Raw genomic sequence first — 24,873 nt, forward strand, 5'->3', positions numbered from 1 at the left:
CCTCCAACATCATGCATACACACCAGCACACCAACACACACTCATCTACCGTATACTGTAAAACATCACATGCAGTCTTAAGTACAATCAGTCAGTGTGTGCGTGTTGGGGGGTGGGGTTATATCAATGCAGAATACAAATATGGATTTGCTATATTAACACAAATGCCGATGCAAACACACACAGGCACACAAGATGAATGGGTTTCTTATCTAAATTGACAAACTTCATTGAAAGTCCACCTAGAAAACTAATTAGCTGACTGTGTAAAAGCAAAAACTAAAGAGCCATATCTACACTTTTTAAGTAAACACAAAACCAGTTGATCATTAAAAGGCACTGTGACATTTTGGAAAATACGGTTGTTCAACGACCCAGAGTTAGATGAGAACATCAAAATCCTTTTCATCTCTGTGTGTTAAGTACACCTCATTCATGTTCAAAACTAGAAACAGGGGGAAACAGCTTGACAAATTCTGTCTAAGGTGCCCAACAACAGCTCCAAAATGTTGTTGCAGGATGTATCTTCTGTGTTTATATAGAAATAGAAAGAAGCTAGTGCCAGTGAAGATGTAGGCTATGAACCTGCATGTAGAGTGTTTGTTAAATGCATAAGAATTGTGTGTTATTGTGCCAAGTACCTAGATTATAGATTGAAGAAATAGCTGAGCTGTTGACAGCTAACTCTGTAAAACAGCAAACAAGCCTTGTTGCCAAAATGTGTGAAGGTTCCTCTAAAACAACGGTTCTAAATGAATACTGAGGGGCATGTTTACTCATCTGTTTGAAGATTCAAAAATGGGACAACCACAGGTTATAGGACACTATGACGGCCATCTGCTGAACTCCATACAGGCAAAGTTAGATGTAAAAATATTACTGTCAAATGTGTCATTAGCATTTGGATTATCTGTTAATATTTATACCTGGATCTCCTTCCAGAAGAACTTGTTTCTGTCATAGAAGCCAGAAAAGTCCTGGAACTGACGCAGGAGTTCTATAGGGGGCTGAGAGCCATAACCGTCCAGCTTAGGCATATTCAAGTCATCCACAAAGACTACCAACTTCTTGTTACCAGGAGCACCTACAGGGAAGGAAAAGGAAAATGATGAAGAGAAGAGTAGAAAAGGGCACGCACTGACAGCTGGACAGATGGCAAGAAATGATGACATTTGATATTGTTTGTAGATGGCCTGAAAAAGCAGCATCGATGATGACGATGATGAACAGAAATGAATGAGATAAAACTGTCTTATTCAAGGAAAATGCCAGTGGTTTAGCATGTTTAAGCCCATTAACTACACATTACTGCCAAACATTTTAAACATTTTTACAGAGATTTTCTACAGTGCAGTCAATAAAGGGGTGATTCTGTGGTAATTCAACTGTGCGCCAGTACCCAGAATGTTTTTCCTCTTTTTCTCCAGTTTGGACTCAATCATCTCCTGCGTGCGGGTGGAGGAGGTCTGAGCCGAGAAGTTGATGTAGACCAGAAGGTATCCTGCCTTTTCCTGGATACTGCTAAGAAGGCCCCGTGCCACGACTGACTGCAAGGGACAGACACATTGAAATACTTCAATAACACTGACACAAATTACTAACACTGAAAGTTTAATTAGTTTCAAAGCTTTTTAATAGTTCTCTTGGCATTTCTGTTAAGCAAACTTTGAGGATCTATGGTTAAACTCAGCACCAAAGCTTAACAGTCTTTGATTATTTGTTATTCCATATGAATTTTGCATTGATCTCAACAACCACTGTATTTTGTTCTATTTTAAAGTTTTCCTGAATGGGTGCAGTAATAATAAAATTAGCTTTATTAATGATTTTTAGAATGTATTCGTAGCTTTCATTTACTCATGATCTCGAGCTATCCCTTCTCCAAATTTAATCAGGGGGCTGGGTGTAGACCCGCAGGGGCTTCCGTCAGTACACATGAAGTCACCAGCCACACTTTCCACTTGACAGCAAGAAGTTTCACAAAAAGACTGGTTACAATACTATGCTTGGGCAAAGATATGCATAAATAACCTTTTGTAGGGACAGAAGCATGGGGCGTCCTTAGTTGTATTTTTGCAAATATTCACACCTTGAAAATCTCAACTATATACAATGTGACTGGTGTCCAACAAAAGGAATGTTGGCTGTGGGAAGACTTGCCACTACCAGTGAATGGATGCTTAATGCATGCAGTGGGTCCTGGCTAGCCAGGTGCAAAAAGCAACCAGAAGAACTTTTGCAGTGATACTGTCAGTTGTACTCCCTGAAACACCTGGTAATGTGCGAAGTACTCCAGCTAGAGAATGGGCCCAGGTTTTAGCAGTGGTAGGCCAGTGATGTTCCTCTTTGCAACCTTATTCCCCTTCAGTGTCTTCTAAAAGTGGGCATATACTTAACATTGTGTTGTATCTTGGTTTTCTTGTTAAATTACTTCTATATTTTAGGTCAGTGCACATCAATTTAAAATACAGAATGTCACGGTGTTGCTACTTGCTTACCTTCCCCACTCCAGTGTCACCAGTGAAGAGTACAGAACGTCGCACGGAAATCAGTTTCTCCATCAGGTAGCCGTAGCGGACAGTGTCTGTGGTGGGGACCAGCATCTCAAAAAAGGGCTGCTCCCGGTTGTATTTAAATGAAGGGATTATCAACTCCCATTGCACCAGACGGTTGTGGTTAAAGTTCATGTACACACTCCACAGGGTACCATACTTCGGGAGCTGCACAGCACATATGAATGCACATTAATTGACACACATGAAAATACAAGAAAAAAAAAATGGACAAATATAATGTAATTAATTTTACAAAAATAAAGTGCCTATGTTAAACTGTTTGATATTAGCTATAAGACCTTAGAAATCAGGCATCAAGGAAATCATTTTACTCTCTTGTTGATTGTAGTTTCTGTTATGTGGTACTGAAAGTTTCCCTGTGGCATGTGGATTTCTATATGTCTGCCATATTTGTTTCCGTGAATCCTGCTGTTACTGATGTGTGTGTGCAGATTGTATTCCCTCGAGCTTCCCAGCTGGGAGCTGGCTGCACTGGCTTCATCTCATGGTAAACACCCAAACAGTTCTGATATAAATAATACTAAAATCCACAAATACAAACACCACCTCAAAAAACAACATCATCATCAGCTCCTTGTGCACAGACAGATGAACAGATTTGAAAGCATGTGGGATGTTGTAGATGATACTCTGCAGCCTTCATACATATTTTACTTACATGATCACTCCACCTTCAGGTGAGTGAGTCATGTTCCTACCCTACTGTGTTCTGCCTCTGTCAGTAAGACATCTCCTCAATCATCCACCACTACTGCTAGCCAAGACAAACCTCTTAAACAATTAACTTTCCATTTCCTTCCAACTGAAGGACATCATATCAGCCTCCACCCTTCTTCATATATTTCTCTGCATTTTGTAACGGTTGATTCCTAATTCTCAATGACAGACAAGGTAGAATTATAATATGCAGGGGACTTTTATAACCTTGGCACAAAGCACATCCTTCTATCTGATGTGCCTTTCCAATATGTTCTTTTTAACCGGCTGAAGGTATTAACAAAATATACAATATGGATGCTCTTTTTCAATGGCTTCATTTCACATACTCTATACTCCAGCTAGATACATCCAGTGCCCAGTACTTTGATGTAATATATAATACGGGCTAGCCTTTAGGCCTTTTCACATATTTCATGCTATGCTATGATATGAGGGATAAAAATATGCCTTGAGTGGCAGAAAATAGTTTTAACATCAACACTGGGCATAGCAGTAATATTCTGTCAGGGTGTTATGAACATATGTGGGGTCTACAAATGTTAAAATATAGTATAGAACAAAAACCCATCCATCTTATTTCTGTACGTATCAGTGGGTGAATGAATGCATAATGTATATACCTTAGCATTGCTGTTGTCGTCAAACTGCTCTCTGATAAAGGTGTCAAAAGCATCCCAGTGAGAACTGGTAAGGTTGCCACCTACTGCCCACAGATAGCAAAATATGAAGGTCTGACATAATACACTGTAGAGATCCTCTGAATCCTGATACCAACACACAAACATAAAAGAGGAAGTTAGTAAGTAAGGGCAAGGTTTACATTTGCCTACACTGGGTGTCATGTGTGTTTAAGCAGAGGTGCCTTTGCCTTTTGTCATCTGACCTTGCCCAAAATGACAATGAATCTTTTTGATTACAGTGCTGAGTTATAGTGCAAAAAGAAAACTAACAGACCAGTCCTTGTGTGCCACCACAGACGGAACTGAAATAGACAAACGTCACAGTTAAATCTTGTGTTTAATGTACCGTTTGGAGCTCTGGTCCTCCTTCACCCAGCAGCAGTGCCTCTAGCAGGGAGCAAAGAGTGGTGACTTTACTGATGTCCACCTGGTGAATCGCCTGGGTACAATGTTTCAACACGAACTGAAGACCCTTTTCCACATACTGCTCAAACAGCTCCAGTAGGTATGTTCGCACTGGGTCTTGGAGCTAGAGAGACAACACAGCAAGAAAGAGGGTCACAGAGAGATGGATGTAGGCAGGGGAGGGTAAGGTTACGTAGTGATCTTTAAGAGAAGTTAGTTTGATAAAGAGTGATATAATTGGACATTTTGGGGAAAAAACATTTATTCACTTTCATACTGATAGAAGAGAAGATCAACACAACTCTCACATTTTTCTGCTAAATATAAAGCTGCAACCAGAAGACTGTTCTTCTTAGCTTACCATAAAAGGCTGAAAGAAAGGGGGGCACATCTAGTCTAGCTCTGTGCAAAGGTACAAAAAATATCCACCTTCCAGCGTCTTTAAAGCTCACTTATCTTGCTTATTGTTAGACAGACCCAGGATGCCCCAGCCTTTATGCTAAGCTAAGCTAACTGTCTGTCTGTAGCTTTATATTTAACGGACAGACGTGAGATTAGTATCAATCTCATCTACTGTAACTCTCAGCAAGAAAGGGAATACGCTTGTAAACTATTCCTTGAACTGTCATCGAAGCTACTAGCTTTAAAGAGAGGGTTACACAGAGAGACAGAGAAGTAAAATAAGCATGGGTAATGTTCTCTGTGTCGCTTGGGGACAGGGCGAGCACTGCCCAGACTCCTTAGTCTTCAAATAGAATAAGTGGAAATCAATACAGAATTAATTAAAACGCTAATAAACTAACAACTCCACAAATGTGTTTAAAAAAAAAAAAAAAAAAAAAAAGTTAAAAAAAAGTTTAATCAAAGTTATCCCAGACAAAGCAGAACACTTAGACTAAGAAAATAAAGTCTCTTATCCCAGAAATGTTGCCTGTTAACAAACAAATGAAGTAGCTTAATGTTGAAATACTTAAGAGGGAGGGAGAAAAGAGTAGACACAAAGAAGGTAAAATCAAGGAAGACCGCAAAACAAATTAGCACACTGTCAACAGTCTCTGTCAATTAGAAATCGAGACACAGAGAGATACACGACATGAGAGAGAGTAAAAGGTTGAGGTGAGAAAAGACCCACTCACACTGCGGTGTCACGTCACCCTAAAAGGCTCAGGGCTAATGTTGTAAGCTATAAACTTTGATGTGATGTGCTGTCATCAACGCTTATGCTGATGCTGATGTTCTCCAACTTGTAATGGCTGAAAGGGCACATTGCTATTCGTGTACCAGTTTCCAAACAGACAGGAACACACACCCACAGTTTCCCACGCATAGAATAAAGACTAATGATGGGGACGGATGAAATTTACTTGCCGATGATATATAGGATGGGGAAGTGCGTTTGATGAGACTGGAAGAATGCAGAACTCTGACCAGAGAGAAAACCTGATACAATTAATGTAACGACTTACTGTACAGTATGTAGAGTACATAATACTGACCCGTAAGACCACATGTCAAAGTGCATTTACAAGCATGTTACATGCCAAGCCTCAAGCACAAATCCATCGTAATTTCAAATTCTGTATCCAATGACAGAGATGCAGTATGTACAACCTTGGCTCCTAGACCACTGATCCATGTCTGGACGTAGGGCATCCACTTGAGCTCCTCTGGGTCTATATATACCATCCCGCAGCGACTGACTGTGGCTGGAGAGGCTACAGCCAAGTCCTGGACCTGAAAAACACAGTTAATAAAAGAGATTAAATAAAATGACCTAGGAGCACAAAATACTGTAGAACCATGTAAGTATACATTAAAGCAAGAGGATCAAACTGTCATTGTCTTGGACCTGTAGTCAGCATTGTGCATTTGAATATAAAAACTGCTTAGTGACTAGACAAAACACTAAAATTCACTATGTGCAGCTCTAACCTCAAACACCATATGTATGGATGGAGTAAGTTTGATTCGCTCGCTGTTAGCCAGACAAAGCATCTTGTTGTCATCTAGCACCGTGTTCATGTTCTCAATCCACAGGGCGTCCACTGGCCCGTCGCAGATCACCCACTTGTGGTCGTCACTGGTGTCATTGACTGCATTACGGACACTCAGTGCCATCAGTCCGTCACGCCACTCCAGTGTTAATGTGTTAACCTGAGGAGTTAAAGGTAAATATTCAGTGAATGTAGAGAGAGAGAAGTGAAGAGGCTGTTGTATCATTTATTGTGTGTGTACAATACCTCTCCGTAGAGCTCTCCCATTGTGACAGATTTTGGGTTGAGAACATAGGTTTTGACAGGTTGATAGAAGGGGCTGTTAGCCTTGTGCTCCGTGCGATGGAGGGTCTCCAGTGTGTCTGCCAGGATGGTGTAGACAGTGGTCTTACCTCCACCAGTAGGCCCTACCAACATGACACCGTGACGCACTAACATGGTCTCATACAGCTGGATCACCTAGTTTTAGGAAAAGAAAAGAACAAGGACATGCTTTGAGGATGGACCTGTTTTACTAAACAAACTAAATGCACACGCGTTAACTCCTACAAAAAAGTAAAGCAAACACAAAGCATCTCAACTCTGTTCACCTACGTCAGTCAGTCAGTCTCTCTCTCTCTCTCCCCCAATAATAAAATTATAATATATATGTATATATAATAATTTTTATTATTGTCAAGAACTATAATAAGACATAAGCAATTTATACAGTGCAACGCTTTTATCCATATTGCTTATCACTTATCCATTTACACAGACACACACACTTTGTTTTAATCCACAGCTGAAAGTAGTCCCCCACCAATGCACAATGTACTCTATTAACTCTAGTCTAAAGGTGTCCAGATGTTTTAGGAAATTTTTTTTTATTTTAACCCTAGCCAATGGGATTGGGAATGTGTGCCACAGACAGGGTAGGGAAGTTTAAAAGTAAAAAACAATGAGTAATACCAGCCTTATCTTTTAAAATATATAAATGCAACATGCAACACAATTTTAAAGAGGTAAATTATTCAATGTGAAACAATTCAATATATTCAGCAAAATAAAGGAACACCACTTTTCCCCCTTATACCTTCTTGGTCATGCTAGCCAGTGGCTGCAGGTTACGCTTCACCAGAGACTCCAGGATGGTGGAGTGTAGCACACCGTAGTCATGCTCAGGGATACACACACCAGGGAAGAGGTCCGATAGGATACCACTGGAGGGGGATTGGCATAATAAATACCCAATAATAGTTTTCACAGCACACCTTTTTCTCATTGAAACTAACAGTATCTTATTTGTGTTGGCAATCTGGTGTAATATTCTAATGTCCTGTTACATTTCAGCATGTGTGCATTTGGATTACCAGAAGTAAGATGTCATCATTCCTTACCAAAATGTCTGATAGGCTTACCCAAACAGCACAGCATCATCAACGAGGAACTTTGGCAGGTTGGAATCCCTCAGGGCTCTGATAAGAACCACTTCCTCACTGAGGTGGGGGTTATCTCTCTTTAGAGACCTAAGAATACAAAAAACAATCTCCATTTGCATTTCATGTAAACTTTGTTATGCCTTTCTTCAAATCAGGGTATTTGTCAAAGCGCAATTGCAAATTTGCATTAGAAATACAATATGACTAGCTATACTTTATTGGTATCAATACTAAAGCTTCTAGCAACAAAGTGGTGGGCTTTTTTGATTTATACTGGATTTATCAACTTTAGATCATTGGTGTGTTTACTTGTTGGTTTATTCTTTTTTTGCTTGCTTAATTCCTCACTTTGTCTTGTTCCTGTACTGCAGAACAAACCTCAGTTTTCAGTTACATTAAGTTCACTATTACCAACTGCCTCAATTAACTAGCCAGTTTCATAAAAACTGCATTAAAGAAAATCTGTGAAAAAGGAAAATACACAATAAACACATCAAGTGACAACACAAGCCTCTCTTGCAAAGATGTTCAGTGCATTCATTGAAATAAATATGAATGAGAATATGAATGTGATAATGGGCAAGTTAATTGGTGGAAAATAGAGTACTTACAAATACAGTTGTAATAAAGATAATAGGCAGCCAATGTGAGCTTATTATTTAATACTGCACAACCTGATCTTCATAACAAGCTGGCTCCACTCAATTATAAAAAAAAACAAAGGAAAAATATTAGAGACATTAGAGTGGTAGATAATGAATGTGTGCTTAGTGTGGAAGGAGCAGACTCAAGAGGAGTAATATCTATGCAAAGACAGACAATGAATCACAAGTCAATTACAACAGTTCCCTGAGCTTCAGCTAATAACCAACAGGCGCAAGCATGATTTTCACTACATATGGTCAAGAACATCCATTCAACTCTAAATGAATGATCAACTTTATGCAGCCACGCAGACTAGGAACAACTGTGTTCTGCTGTCTCCAAATTTTTCTTTGCCTACCTAATCCTGTTCTTCATCTCTTCATTAGTCCCATCGCTCATTCATTTGGGGTATGATATGCATTTGACTAAGAATGTCACACATATGACACACAGTGAAACTAGTGCTTAAAGAATGGGGTAATTTCAACAGTCAGAGGTTCTTACCCTCTAATCCGAGTTATCACTGCTACAATGTTGTTTATACTATTAAATGTGACGTAAGTAATAAATCCATTTAACAATGTCTAACAATGTACATGGATGCCAAATATACTGAGAATACTTATGCATGTGTGTCTGTTTGAGAGTCAATAATTGAATGCACATGTGTGTCGGTGTATGTATGAGTGTGATGCTCTGACCCTGCCATGACCAGGACAGACTTGACGGCTCTCATGCCAAAGTCGTAGTGGTCCTGCTGGGACAGCTGCTCAGAGCACAGCTTATACATCTGGGTCATTTTCCTCGCTAAGGTCTTACTGGACTCAAATCCCTCTGAGTACAAAATCACCTGGAGGGAAAGAAATAAAGAAAAGAAAAACTTATGTAGACAGAATAAGTAAGCATATACAAAAATGCACACACAGGGAACCTGTTACCTCAGCAATGAGTGCGTAGTTCGGCACCATCATGGCTATGGGTCTAAAGAGAGCTTTAAGGTTGTCCGGTAGCTCTGTTCTTCCAGCATAGCCTGGGTTCATGGTGATGAATGCAGCACACGTCATCACCAGCTTGATCTCCTTGCCCTCAAATTCAAACCTTGACAGCTGTATAACAAAGAATTGAGTAAGACGCTCTCTATTATATGTGAGGGTGATGTCTTAAAATCTACACAAGCAAGTCAAGTCTGTGCTTAAATAATGGACCTAATTCATTTCTAATTTATGTATTCTGTGATAATAGTCTTTCTTTATGTTCTCTATGATACCGTGATGCTACAGCAGATTCCTGCCCGCTATTCAGTTGACCTTGTAGCATTAGATCAAAGCTGTCAAACCTGTGTGCTTTGTGTCATAAAATGCAACATGCACAATGCACAAGTTAATATGTGATGATGTCCCATTGAATTCACTGCCAGTCATCTATGTAAAGTAAAATGCAGGTGTTTTGTTAAAAATCAAGGTCTGAAAGCAGACCATCATCACACTGGTACAGTGGAATCAAGAGTCTGATGTCGAGTGACTGACTGACTAGAGATCCATAAGGCTTTTGGCTTAGAATTTTAGGATAGTATATAGGATAGTTGAGCAATATCTTTAATTCTTCTCCATACATATTATGCAAAGTACCATGTGAACAATGCAAAAGTGGTGTGTGTGGGTGTACCTTGGCAGCTTTTGCGTTTCGTATTGTTATAAGCTGCTGAGCGATGACAGACAACACTTCAATGTCAATTCGGTTAAATTCGTCAAAACAACACCAAGCGCCCGACTGAGCAAGCCCACAAAAGAAGCGCCCCATCATCTGGAAGAGAGAAGTGTAATCGACTGTAATGTGTAACAGGTTACACATAGAATCTTGGCACTTGTCTATGGCAAATTCCTCACGCAGCCTTAGCTGTATTGATGAAGACATTCAACAGTAAACAAGCCATTAACACAACTTTGGGACAAAGAATGCGGTGAGAGAGAGAAAAAGATGTAACTGAAGTCAAAGTCTCAGTGGATCAGAGGAATACTTGAGACAAAAATAGCATGCATTAATGAAAATGTAATGCTGATAAAGTGATTATAAATTCTTTCTGGTTGTAGCTAAGTTCATCGTGGAAATACATAAGTACCACTTTTTTCATCACCAGTAACTAAGCCAAGTGCAAAACTTTGAGAATCAGTCAAATCTTAATAATTACATTGCTGACATATTCCCCTTTTAAATCACCTTGGGATCAACCTTGTCCATGGGAAATTATTTTAAAAAATTATTGTCTACCAGGGTAAAGAGCTGAACAAAGTATTAACACATAAAACCACAGAGAGCTGTGTTCGAGCCCGGCTTAATCAAAGCCCTGTCCACTTCTAACACACAAGTGTCTTCAACCAATAACTAACTACAGCAGACGCAGAGAGAATGGCTTTCCAGCTGTACTGACTCCAACCTCACTGCACAGCAAAACAAAGTGCTGTTTAACATTAAATTGAAATGTACAACATGCTTCAAAGTTAAAAGCCCAATCTGAAGTTTTGGGGCTTATATACAGACATGTTCTCATATATAATTGAAGTTTATTACTTACGGATGAAAAATCAGAATTGTGTTTTCGTGTGATCTTTTTCTGATTATAATTAATGAAAACCAACAGATGTAAATGAACTATAAACAAACAGAAACAATGAATAAGTTATATTAAAAGATCTGTCCCTCAATGTGGCAGGTTCCCTGTGTTTTGAATTTTGATGAGGCATCATTTCACATGTTTACATTTGGATCACAGAATATGCCTTTTACTAGATTGTTAATGCAATAAATACACACGCAAATAACAAATTTTATGTAATTATCGGCCAGATACAGCATTGTACATAGTAGTATCACCATACTATCACATGCTTATGTTGTTGTTATGGTAGGGCAGGCAGAAGATACAGACAATTTGCTTAGAGCATAGACGAAAGGATCAAATCTGGTTTAAGGAAATGTTTAGTAGCACACAACTATTTCTGGACAGTGTATCTGTGCTTTAACTGGTACAGGGCAGAAGGCTTGACTGCTTTTGCAATAGTGCCATCTAATGGTATGGCTTAGTAACACAGTCAGAGTGAGACATCCTGCCAGAGCCAATTCAAATTGAGCAAAAATACATGGGGGTGAAGAGGTACAGAGGAAAGAAATAAACAAATCATTCAGATTTGAGTGGAGAAACAGAACGTGTAATAAAGGAGTGCTTAAATGTTTAGATGTGGGTTGTAGATTAATACAGTTTGTCATGGCTGACCTTGTAGTCAAGTCCATCAGAGCAGTTGAAGACAACACACTGTATGGCCAGGGCCTTAGCCAAGTCCTTGGTGGTCTCTGTTTTGCCTGTCCCTGCTGGCCCAGCTGGAGCTCCTCCCAGGTCTAACTGGAGAGCCCCCATCAGACACAAATAGCATCGGTCCTGCATATCAGGACAGGGTGAGAGATACATCTGTGATTGTTTGAACATAAACAAATTAACAAGATAACAGATACTACAGGACACACATTATATAGGCTCAACAGTTAGCTCCCTGTAGTGGTTTGGTATTGTGTGTCTTCAACTTAAACTGTTTTGCACTTCAGTTAAATTCAACATAATGAATAAAACGGTTTCTGTGTAACACAGTGGTTAAATTACAGGTATAAAATAAGGCATGCGTTGATCATACACGTGTCTCTGAGTATTAGTGTGTATGTATGGGTTACCGTGAGTGGTGTGATAACCAGTCTAGGACAGGCTCCCAGGTATTCATAGCCATACACGTAAGTAGACAGAGCCATTGTGGCTACACAGTTGTCCAGGTCCAGGTCCCAGTAGTAGCGTAGCTGTCTCTGCCATTCAAAGTTAGAGCTAGTGTCCACCTGAAAAAGAGGGCTGGAGTTACTTTGAAGTAGTTGTTGCAAATGTTTCTGAATCTTCACCTGAAAATCCCCAGCCAATAATGGTGTCCGTGTGTGTTTGCACTATGGTACCTTCTGCCGGACTAGATCTGTGACAATGTCTCTTGCATGGACGTCGATGGTGATAAGGGCAGTGATGATATTGCGGTGTAAAGTAGGCAGTTGTCCTCGTACCAGTGCTGCCAGGGCATTCAGCCTCTGGAAAACATACACACACATGCACAACCACACAAACACTATTGGGTTACAAATATGAAGTCAAAAAGTAAAAATGACTTGACAAACACAACTGTAGATTTGTTTTGTTTTTATCTTAAGCAGACAATTAGGGGGAAAGCAAGCAGTAGAGTACTTAATGTGGTTTACATCAAAGTTAGTGAGTTCAAATTCCTGCAAGGCAGCAAAGTGGTCATGGTCTCCCTCCAGGCAGGCATCCATGTCCCTGCACCACATCATCTGTGAGATTGTCAGCACCACCTGGTGGACACAAACTGAACTTGAAGAGGTTGTATTATGCTCATTTTCAGGTTCAAAATCTTATTCAGGGGTTGTACCAGAACAGGATTACATGGTTTAATTTTCAAAAAACACCATATTTTTTGTCATACTGCACATTGCTGCAGCTCCTCTTTTCACCCTGTGTTGAAGGCTTCGTTTTAGCAATGGAGTGATACATCTTGTTTTCTAAATGATCTTTGTTGGGAGTTGCACATGCGCATTTCCTAGTTAAGGACTACTAGCCAATCAGAAGCCGAGAAAGGCGGGTCAGCAAAAAGACGGTAAACAGCTTCGATTCAGCTGTAGGCTACATGTTGCCGACCAGCTTGGCAATATGGATTGGCGCAAGAGTTTCAGAGTAGTGAGTTATAGATCTGTAACAATAGTATCTTTCATCCATAAAGTTTTAACTGAGCTCTGTCTCTACATCACAGTAACAACTTTATGTCCACTGACTGCCTGGAGGGTCCACCGGTGTTTTTGAGGGCGTGTCGGACTAGTCGCTCAGCAAGCATTATAACGTATTTACTTGTGACGTCACAAGAAAGGGAAGTAAAGGCTGGACTACAAACAAGCTGTTTTCAGGCAGTTCAGAGCAGTGTTTTCTGTGGGAGATGGGAACTCCCTTTGGGCTATACTTTGGGCTTTTTCACTTTGCAAACCTATTACATGCACAAAAAAAGATATGTAACTCAATAAAGGAGAGGGAAAAAGTCAAAAACCATTATACCACCTCTTTAAATCACTGTATAAAAAAAGAGAAGACTTTGCACAAAGCATCACCTGCAATAATAGCAATAATTCTTAAAGTCTTGGTTAGGTCCTCAAAGTCCCCAATCAGAGCATTACAAGAGTGCAACTTATGGTTAGAAAATATTACATCTATAAAACTGAATATTACTGGTAATAATGTATAATGAAGCCTGTGAAGATTCTCACTCAACCAGGTCAAAGTTTTCCAGTGATGTATGTATGATGATGGCTTGATGTTCCCATGCAAAGCCAAAGTGTGTAATACAACAGCACACAAGTTACTTAAAAATTCTGAAAAGCCCTGGTCCCTAACTTTACTTAAATGTATGTGTCTGCGTGTATACCTGCGATGGATGTCCAGCCACCACCCAATCCTCTCTAGACTTCACCTGGTAGTCTGCAATGGCAGCCTTGCTGAGGCGTCGCAGTGAGGAGAACATAGCCTCCTCCACCTTGCAAAGCCAATCTTCCACATTACCTTGTGCCTTCAGACCTTTGGTCAAACCCACCTGCACTTAAACGCAGAAGGACAAGATCAGTTACAGTTAAGCACATTATTAAATGTGAATCCTCTGTGTCAATTCTCTCAGCTTTTATATGTCTTGTGGTCAAAGGGCTGTCAGGGTGATGATAACTAATAACCTGACAAGCGTTATGTCTGATACAGCGAGTGAAAAAATTGTTCATCCTTGTTGCAGAATTTAAGATGTCAAACACAATTATATCACAATGATTGCTTTGTATAATTTACAACTGATGACAGACTGGTCTTCAGCTGGCTACAAAAAAAAACACTCCACTATCAAACATGAAATAGCTGTTGTCCAATGTTCCTGTGTTTACAACAAACCAATACATTTTTAACAAAAGTGTAGTTTCTAAAACAGTACTACATAATTATTATTATTTTTCATCTATTCAAATCAGATCAAAATCATTTGGCATGCCCAATGTTTGCCTTAATTACTGCTTGCATAATTTGACAACCTGCTTTATTCTTGCACTTTAAGGTTGCTGAGTAGAAGAGTGGTGTCATTCAAGATAGCTGACATGCTTAACTGTTAGAAGTCATACAGTAAAATAGCTACCTTCAGGAAGGTAGAATAAGAGTGTATTTTTTCCTTGTAACTCACCTACTCTCTCTTCTTCTCATCATTACTGAAAAAAGTACAACAAGTAGTAGTAGTAGAATAAAGCACAGACAGAATCTGGTCGAAGGTCTTAAGGATACTCAAACCTGACCTTCTCTCCCTCAGGAGAAACCATGTTCAGGATGTCTTTGCTATAGACCATCTCCTGTTCTCCAGCGTCCAGCGCAGTTCCTGTAGCACCAGAAGATTGTTCGGGCAGCAAAGCAAACTCTAGCCGTGTAATGGCATCAAAACACTTTCTGAGGTGCGGCTGCACCGCCTGGGGGTTTCTAGTCTGGGCCAAGATCTTTAGCAGCTCATCATTGGATAAGAAGTAGAACCTGCGAAGGACAGATAAAGGATGAATATCAGAGTAGTTACTACACATTATAGTGTTAATGACACATTGCTCACAGTGAATGTTTACAGTAACAACTGGTAACTTGTAAAGGGGAATATTGTATATTATAGTCTAACATTTTAAATCTAGTTGGACCTCAGGGAAACATACTAACTGATGTAAAAATAAATCAAACAGTTTAAGATGATAAAAAAAGAAGATGACGTATCATGTAAAAGTCTGTAATATATAACAAACCAAGCATGTGTACCTAGGGAAGATGACTCTTTTTGACTCCAGGTAGGCTTCCAGACACTTCTGGATCTCATCCAAAAGCGCGTTGTTGTGCTGAAAAGTCTCCAACAGATCTGTGCAGGATAAAACAACAGGTTTAATTGCAATGTGACAGTGTGATTACCTGAGCGAGTCCATGTGTGATCCTGTGTATATGTCTGGCTATGTCCACACATACTTGTCTTCTCGTCTATTTTTCTATCAGTGCGGTATGGCTACCTACCAGGCTGTGTGGCTGCTTTAAGGGCAGAGGGCATCTTGTTGACCTTTGCCATGATCTCCTTCCAGGACTTGTCCACCTTAAGAAACATCTTAGACTCAGCTGGCAACTGCCTCTTGATGTCTGGGGCCAGGAAGATACTCTCTAAGTATAGCCAGTTCCTTTGGCATGTAAGCCACTCATCCTAGAAAGGAGAGTAGAAAGAGAAGAGAGAGAAGAAAGAAAAAAATGGAAGAGGGAAGGCAGAAGGGACAATGTGAACGGAAGGAGAATTAAAATTATTAATTTGAATAAACTCTAGTCTTAAATGCGATACACTAAGTCTTTCCTTACATAAACCAAAATATACATTCAATAAACATTAAAAAAGCATTACTACTTTTGCAAGTAATTTGGCTTCTGGTTTGCAGCCACTAGGGAGTGCTACTGTGTAACATTTGAGGCCAAATCCAAAATCTGCATTTATCATGTAGACGAGCTCTCAATATCTAGAGAAGAGTCACTTGGAGCCAAATGAAAGATCACTCTATGCTATTCTTTTCTAAAACTCTACCAGTGTTTGGTTGAAGAGGGTCAGCTGACTCAGCAATTTGTCGACCCTGCGCTTGATGGGAGTGACATAGCGAGAAGATGCCACTGTGCTGATATTGATAATGCTGTCATCCAGGAGTACCTTCACAGTAAACAAACAAACACGCACACACACATTATGAATACTGAAACACTACTAGTGTATTACAACAGACTGTGTGTGAGTGTGTGTGCTGCATGTTACCACCTGGATTTCATCCGTGCCTCCCAAGATGAAGACGTCTTTGGAGTCACCGTGAGACAGCAAAGTGAACTCTGTGGTCTTCCACACATTCTCCACCTGCACAGCTCATTGAGAGGACAGAAGTTAAACACTGTACTGCAATCCATAAATATCTTTGTGCGTGTGTGTATCATGTGTATATTCTTCCACAAACATGCATTTTAGAGAAGAGATTATTTACGAGCCGACACTAGAGTTAAGAGTGGCTACAGTGAATGGGGCACAAACGAAAAGCACTTAAGACCAGACTATACTATTCCAGACTAGAGCTGCAAATCTTAGTAGATTAATCCATAAATTGACCGACAGGGAAACAGCTAGTCTGGCTCTGTCTGAAGATAAACAATTCACCAGCTAACACCTCTCAAGATCACTAATTAATACATCATATCTTGTTTGCTTAATCTGTGGAAAAGGTAGGCAGGTTTTTTTTAAAATCACTGGATAGAGCCAGGTAATCTTTTCCCCCTGCTTCCAGTCCTTGTGCCAAGTTAAGATAAGTCGGCCATTGCTTTATATTTAACAAAGATTTGAGAGTGGTAGCAATCATCTCATCTAAGTCTTAGCAAGAAAGTAATTAAGTGGATTTCCTGAACTATTCTTTAAAAAAAAAAAAACAACATATAGTTATCCATCTTTGGCAGCATATCTGTGGAGCCATATATTTATCTCGTTTTGACTTTCTTTTCAAGTTCAGTTTAGTTTTAATTAATATTTAAAGCTGGTGTGCTAGTTTAGTTTATTTTTTGAAAATGCTTATTTTTTAGTTTGTTTTTTTTATTAATTTCAGGGTTTAGTTTTAGTCTTTTTTGTCCATCATGCTGCCTAGCCTAAGATTAGCTTCTGTTTTGAGGGAGGGGGGCTTGGCATTCTCCCTTCGTCTGCAAGCTTTTCAAATGGACATTCAAATTTGTGTTTCCCCTTGAGAAATGTTCCAAATATTTAATCACCAGTGACACAGTCATATTCTAAGTAATTCCAAATGCGAGTCTGCTTTCTCTCGCCTTTCTTCGCCATGATGCCAGGTGAGGGGCGTGGACTAAAACTGGCACAGCTAAGAATTTGGAAGATAGATTTCATATCCCCAAATACTAGGCTTATGTAGGCCCTATGAAATAAACTGACAAAAACTAAAGACATTTACTTTTTTATTTTAGTTAGTTTTGCAACCAGACAATACAGTTTCAGTTAATGTTTTTTTGTAAAGCCTTGTTTTTTTATTTCAGAACACAAATGTTATTTCACACCTAGTTTTCGCTATTTGTTAGTTTTCGTTAACAACAATATCCTTGGTTGCAACCACCAGCACATCACATGCCACCAGCCACTCGCCATAAAAACACCAAAAGTGTCACTCCCTCTGTTACTGTCTCTTCAGCATAGCCAGCAGTCTCCCTCTCTGTCTGTCAGTTTTATTGCAGGAGTGGGATCAGATGTGCAGAAGTTTGGCAGCAACTGCTAATCATTGTCATCAGCCTCCTGCACAGTTGGTCTCACTCCAACTCTGATAAATCTGTTCAGTATTTTTGAGCCTGGTCTGACTCCTGCTTCCATTCCATTCGCTCCATCTGAACCTGCACTGGATCTAAATAACTCTTCCTGGCTCCCCTCAGCCGAGCAACTCGCTCCCCCCAAGGCTGCCATTCACCTGCCGTGAATCCTTCAAGTCCTTGTCTGAGCTCTTCCTGAACCAAGAGACAATTTAACAAATTTGGCCAAAAAATCTTTTGCATGTTGTCCTCGTCTCAGTCTGTGTTCTGTAGTTGGGTTTACAACCACTGCATTTTGTATTCATAGGTTTCTGAAGAGCGACTCTGAAGCTCAGCGTTGTGGCTCCAGCTGTTACCATTTTGACAGTAAGCAAATAAGTGGTGAGTGGGTGGAGCCAGCAGACAGCTAGCACCTAGCCACCTGTGAGAGCCCCCACCATTTAAAACGGTCACGCTCTCAATTATGCATAACTTTAAGCCTTAATATAATTTAAACAGGTGAGTTATATAAAAACTCACCCCCTTACAGTTGTCATGAACAAGGCAAAAAACCATGGAGACCTGAACAGTGATTTGTTTGGTACCAGGCTGTAAATGTGTTTATTTCTGCTGTAAAATTGGGCATTTTGACATTGGAGTTTATGGGGATTGACTGGCTTTTATGGAGCCAGTTTTTTGAACTTCTGCGTTGGCTTCATTTTTCCACTTGGTCAATTCACATAAATAGGGATTTAGCATAATATGATACAAGGAAGCACCTTTGCAGGAGTTAAAAATAGCAGAAATCTCTGTATGCCACTGTGCAATTGTTAGTCATACAGTATGATGATCAAATTGGCATATGTGGGCACAAAAATGGGATGATTAAAGCAATTAATAATCAGCAGACAGGTAGGTAGAGTACACTTCTACTGCAGTTTCCCCAGTAAATAAAGTAAAGTAAGTAGATGGACATATACAGTATCTGACAAAGTGAGTACACCCCTCACATGTTTGTAAATATTTGATTATATCTTTTCATGTGACAACACTGAAGAAATGACACTATGCTACAATGTAAAGTAGTGAGTGTACAGCTTGTATAACAGTGTAAATTTGATGTCCCCTCAAAATAACACATCACACAGCCATTAATGTCTAAACCACTGGCCACTAAATTGAGTAGAAGTGAAAATGTCCAAATCGGGCCCAAAGTGTCAATATTTTGTGGCCTCCATTATTTTCCAGCACTGCCTTAACCCTCTTGGGCATGAAGTTCACCAGAGCTTCACAGGTTGCCACTGGAGTCCTCTTCCACTCCTCCATGATGACATCACAGAGCTGGTGGATGTTAGAGACCTTGTGCTCCTCCACCTTCTGTTTGAGGATGCCCCACAGATGCTCAATAGGGTTCAGGTCTGGAGACATGCTAGGTCAGTCCATCACCTTTACCCTCAGCTTCTTTAGTAAGGCAGTGGTCATCTTGGATGTGTGTTTGGGGTCGTTCTCATGTTTAGAACACTGCCCGGCAGCCCAGTCTCTTAAGGGAGGGGATCATGCTCTGCTTCAGTATGTCACAGTACATGTTGGCATTCATGGTTTCCTCAATGAACTGCAGCTCCCCAGTCCCAGCAGCACTCATGCAGCCTCAGACCCTGATACTCCTACCACCTTGCTTGACAGTAGGCAAGACACACTTGTCTTTGTACTCTTCACTTGGTTGCCGCCACACATGCTTGACACCAACGGAACCAAATAAGTTTATCTTGATCTCATCAGACCACAGGACATGGTTCCAGTAATGCATGTCCTGTGGTCTGCTTGTCTTCAGCAAACTGTTTGCAGGCTTTCTTGTGCATCATCTTTAGAAGAGGCTTCCTCCTGGGACGACAGCCATGCAGACCAATTTGTTGCAGTGTGAGGCGTATGACCTGAGCACTGACAGGCTGACTCCCCACCCCTTCAACCTCTGCAGCAATGCTGGCAGCACTCATACGGCTATTTCCCAAAGACCACCTCTGGATATGACGCTGAGCACGTGCACTCAACTTCTTTGGTCGACCATGGCGAGGCCTGTTCTGAGTGGAACCTGTACTGTTGAACCGCTGTATGGTCTTGGCCACCGTACTGCAGCTCAGTTTCAGGGTCTTGGCTATCTTCTTATAGCCTAGGCCATCTTTATGTAGAGCAACCATTCTTTTTTTCGGATCCTCAGAGACTTCTTTGCCATGAGGTGCCATGTTGAACTTCCAGTGACCATTGTGATGGAGTGTGAGAGCGATAACACCAAATTTAACACACCTGCTGCCCATTCACACCTGAGACCTTGTAACACTAACGAGTCACATGACACCGGGGAGGGAAAATGGCTAATTGGGTCCAATTTGGACATTTTCACTTAGGGGTGTACTCACTTTTATTACCAGCGGTTTAGACATTAATGGCTGTGTGATGTGTTATTTTGAGGGGATAGCAAATTTACACTGTTATACAAGCTGTACAGTCACTACTTTACATTGTAGCAAAGTGTCATTTCTTCAGTGTTGTAACATGAAAAGAAATAATCAAATATTTACAGAAATGTGAGATGTGTACTCACTTTTGTGAGATACTATAATATCCATACACCTATTCATAGGTAGATCCCTTTCCACGCACCTTTGCAACAATGTTCTCTACCGATGCCTCTCCCGAAGCCTGTCCAGACACCTAAAAGTCAATGGTTAAAAAAAAAAAAATGTTTACTGCAAAGTAGTAGGTAAGGTAAGCCCAAGTGGTAGTACACACTTACCCTTTTCCCAACTTCCTAGTCAGGACTGACTATGGTCTCACAAATATAAGAAGAGAAGCTCATAATGTAGCTATATTTATGTCACCTTGTGTGTCTCCATGCCATAGGAGAAGATGTTGATCTCCTCTAAAACAGCCACAGTAAGCTCCTCCACATTCAGGGAGGTCCCCACAACAGACTCCAGAATCTTCCAGTGCTCTGGTTTCATACAAGGGTTACGTAGATCAGTGATCACAGGAATCTGAAGGAAAGCATGTGAATATGATTTAGATAGAGTCAAAAATCTGTTGTCAAGAACCAACTAGCTAAATCACCAGTACTGGCCTGCAGTAAATATTTTAATGTGGCATCATTTCAAAAAGAGATTTGTGATAACATTAGTTTTGTTTTTTTACACACATTACTGTCAGTCACTACAGAACGCTTTGTCCTACCCACCCTCTGCTTCATGACTTCCACCTTATCCTTAAGACTTGTCACTGCATTGTTACGTGGCAGGCCCTTCTCCAGCTGGTTGACGTATTTGCTATATTTGTTGACCTGCGAACTGAACTGCTCTAGGTCCAGTTGCTCAAGTGTTCTCTGGATATGGGTGAACATGAAAGGACAGTGTCAAGCTTAGAAGAGAGCAAGAACTGTTTGCATGTGTCTGTACATTATACTGTATGTGTTCAGGCCTTCGCATACGTTGGGTGCTCCTCACCTGCCTCCATCCCTCCTGTAAAGAGTCCCATTCCTCTAGAGAGTCCCACAGCAGCTGCTTCAGCCTAAACTCTGCAGTCAAGTCTTCCAGGGTGTCAAACTTGGTCACCTCCACCTTTATTCATCAGAGGGTAAAGGGGGAAAACTAATTAGGCTAAAGGTGCTCGAAAACTCACAAAGCTTTGCACACATGTCAGAAGAGGCAAAAGTGTAAGCTTTAGGGCATGGGTGTGACAAAATAGCTCCACAGCGCCCCCTAAAAAATTGAAAGACATTTTCCCCCGCGTTATGTTTCACCTAGATTGAGAAACTTTGTGGTAAATGTATCATTCCAAGATTTTAAAAAAGCAATACAAAACAGAAACTCGGCCATTTTGAATTGAATCCGCAATTTTAGGGAATTCTCGCCATTTACAGGCTCTGCATGTCAATAGGTGTGTTCGAGATGACTGTGGCTGACTTTTGCTAACTTGATAGTCAAATGTGAGCTGCAGACAACTGCAAGGTAGGGTATAAATAACTGCTGTCAAGTCGGACACTTTCTACTTCCCGTAGAGTCACTGAGCTTATAACAGTGGGTTAGGCAAAAGGTGGATCCCACTTGGTGCAGCCAGAGAAAAACAACTCAGAAAACTGCAGCCACCTTTCTCCTGCAAAGTTTTAATGTCATGTCACATGGTGACATTTTGAAGCACCGACAAAAGTCGTACAAAATTTTTAACCTGCATGCCTTATGTTAAGTCCAGCATGCATCACGTTAAGTCAGCGCTGTGAAGCTCCGTGTGAAGCCAAACACACCTAATATTCAGTCATAGCACCACCTACTGGCTACAGGTAGAAAGTCTTGTGACAATCATTTGATTTACTTAAAATTCTCACGTCGTGGTTATATACTGGATAGTGATACTGGAACATATATATAATGAGTTCTATAGCGCCAGATAGCAGACACAGGAAGTCGCATTTAACATCTACGAGCCACATCAACTAACCTCCAGCAACGCCACTGCAGCTGCAGCGTGCTGCAACATGTGCGAGGGCACGTGTAATATGGATTAGGTTTGTTAGCTTGTTCGTTGGTAAATTTTAAATGACATGACCCATTATGCCGTGGACCCAGTTTTTCAACACAAAATTGTTATAACCTGACATCTCAATCTTTTGAAATTACTGAAAGCTTCTAAAGATTTACAAAACCTTGAATTTCTTCTGGTAGGAGGTGTAGGCGGAAGACTGGGCCAGCAGCTCGTCTATGGAAATCTGGAGCTCACTCAGCAACAGACGGACTTGGGAGGAATCGGCATTGATGTCTAAGATTTGTGGATCCTACACATGAAAAATCACAAGCCAAACAAGTCAAAAAGGCTCTGCATGAGCTGTGAGTAAACCAACCGTTTGATTTGTATAAACAACCTGCATTAGTTGATACAACTTCTTCAAGTACCTGTGACTTAAGCTTGATTTTCATGACTTCGTGGTCCAGCTCCTTGATGGCCTTATGCAAGGAGCTCCAAACTTGTCCATGCTGGACTCTCTTTCCAACGCTGCCTTATCGATGATCCTTCGCAATGAGTCAATGGAGGGTTGCAAGTTCGCAAAAACAACCAGATCCTCAGGTGGCGTGGGAACGGAGTACATGTTAATCAGATTGTACATCTGACATACTGTCTCCTGCTCCTCTTCTAGCAATGTTATCTGGTGAGAGGTAGAAAAAGAAAGAGGGAGGATAGAGTTCAGTAGAACAGAGTCAGACAGTTAAAGGTAGAGAATTTGAGAAGAGGGGAGACTGGGTTACTTACTTTAAAAATAACTTTTGCTACAACACATCTGATTGCTAAAGAAACTGTTATCATTGTGAAATGTATACCTTACCCTTTCCTGTATGTCATCAAGGAATGTGAGGGAACTGGCTAACTCAGATGTAGTGGAGGGACTGAACTCTAGTTTAAACTGGGCTTCACAAGCCTCGGCAATGACATCATCTAGCTTCCTCTTAGCCAGCTGGGTAAGCATCTCGTTGATGACCTGAAACAGATATTCAGACCAGGGCAATGATTCCTAAATAACTTTAACATGTTTTGCTATAGTTTTCATTTATTATTTTGTCGTATTAGAAAACATTTCTCCCAAATATATCACTCACTGAGGCCCTGGACCTTGCTGATATTTTCATTTCAGTGCGGTTTAATAAACACAGAATGGCCCCATTGCCTCCTGGTTTAAATCACTTGTTCTTCACAGTCAAGAACTCTCCATAAATCAAAACCAGTTGTGCAATGACAGAAATACAGTATGTGCTTCCATACTGCTAGTCCTCACCTCCAGACAGCGGAGCGGTGATGCCACAAGCCTCTCTTTGAGCTGTGTTTTGTCCACAAGCAGTAAGCCTAGATGCCTCGTCTGTTGGATGGCTAAGGCTTCCTTATGCTCACTGTGATATAACTCCAGTGCTTTTTCAAAAAAGGACAATCCTGTGAGACAAAGCAGTAAATCCATCAGTCTAAAACAATTTTGTTATTTTGCATGCTTATTAAAACCTGTGTTTGCTTATTGAATGTCTTTTAGGTTTTATGAGATGGTTTTTTTTTTGTTGTTTTAGGAGCAGGAAAGGCATGTGAGAATTTTGTGTGCCACAAATTCACAAGATAAAGGGAAAAAAGACATTTGTACATATATGACATGACAAGAAATCATATTACAGTAAAACTATTTCCTTTTCCATCCAAAACTCATCTGCCACTATACCTCTCCCATCTTTGAACTGACTCCCAAAGTGCACTGACAAAAACATAATTACATAGTAATCATTTCAGTCAACACAACCTCCAGTAGCACTGATTAAGATGAATGGTGAATGTAAAAAGAAACAAATACAAAAGAACAACTTACGTTTTTGGACATGCAGTGACCAGAGTCTCTATGTCAACCACTGGTTATGATATAACCCCAACAGTTTTAACATCAAGGGCCATGTATGTAACTCTATATAGATCAGTATGTCACAGTCAGAGCTATGACTGTTGTTTCCTGTATTTTTTGTTTTGTGTTTCCACCCTCCCTCTGTCTCTGTGTGTGTGAGTCGGTGTTCCTGAGGCGTGGAGAGGATCAGGAGTTTGGGGTGCTGCACACCTGTTTTCTATCTGCTCATCTCCTGTGGTATAAAGACCCCAGGCTTCCTCTGGCTCATCACGAGATTATTTCCTCACCTCAAGTGGTTGAGTACTTAAAGCCCATCTTGTGATCAGTTCTAGTCTTCCAGTGTTCTTTGCTATCAGTTAGTTGTTCCACCACAAACCTGTGCCTCTGTATTTGTGTTTTTTCAAGATCACCTCACCGAGTTTGTTTTCTGGAGGATTACATGGATCACTACTCACTGCCGGCAAGGTGGATCCAGCCTGCTCTCTCTCCTGCCTGACCCCTGCTCACACTGAACCTGCTTCACCTCACTAGATTCTCTGTGTTGTAATAAAATCTGTAAACCTTCACTCAGCATCCTGCGCTCTTCA

At 40.6% G+C, this 24,873-nt stretch overlaps 1 protein-coding gene across 1 annotated transcript in view; it reads right to left on the bottom strand.

Moving 5' to 3' along the window:
- The window catches only part of LOC123969455 (dynein axonemal heavy chain 6-like), a 67,062-nt gene that overhangs the window by 36,155 nt on the left and 6,034 nt on the right, over positions 1-24,873 (bottom strand). The window contains 32 exon segments of the mRNA XM_046046855.1: positions 927-1,084; positions 1,400-1,547; positions 2,499-2,720; positions 3,917-4,060; positions 4,323-4,505; positions 5,993-6,115; positions 6,314-6,535; positions 6,622-6,834; positions 7,451-7,577; positions 7,776-7,883; positions 9,143-9,291; positions 9,380-9,547; positions 10,107-10,244; positions 11,713-11,874; positions 12,162-12,317; positions 12,429-12,554; positions 12,723-12,833; positions 13,952-14,116; positions 14,850-15,078; positions 15,349-15,445; positions 15,595-15,775; positions 16,145-16,264; positions 16,370-16,462; positions 20,533-20,583; positions 20,751-20,906; positions 21,104-21,247; positions 21,369-21,482; positions 22,565-22,693; positions 22,812-22,879; positions 22,882-23,062; positions 23,240-23,392; positions 23,687-23,838. Of these exon segments, the coding sequence (XP_045902811.1) occupies positions 927-1,084; positions 1,400-1,547; positions 2,499-2,720; positions 3,917-4,060; positions 4,323-4,505; positions 5,993-6,115; positions 6,314-6,535; positions 6,622-6,834; positions 7,451-7,577; positions 7,776-7,883; positions 9,143-9,291; positions 9,380-9,547; positions 10,107-10,244; positions 11,713-11,874; positions 12,162-12,317; positions 12,429-12,554; positions 12,723-12,833; positions 13,952-14,116; positions 14,850-15,078; positions 15,349-15,445; positions 15,595-15,775; positions 16,145-16,264; positions 16,370-16,462; positions 20,533-20,583; positions 20,751-20,906; positions 21,104-21,247; positions 21,369-21,482; positions 22,565-22,693; positions 22,812-22,879; positions 22,882-23,062; positions 23,240-23,392; positions 23,687-23,838 (4,691 nt within the window).

Source organism: Micropterus dolomieu, linkage group LG04 (assembly GCF_021292245.1).
Source record: "Micropterus dolomieu isolate WLL.071019.BEF.003 ecotype Adirondacks linkage group LG04, ASM2129224v1, whole genome shotgun sequence".
NCBI classification, from domain to species: domain Eukaryota; kingdom Metazoa; phylum Chordata; class Actinopteri; order Centrarchiformes; family Centrarchidae; genus Micropterus; species Micropterus dolomieu.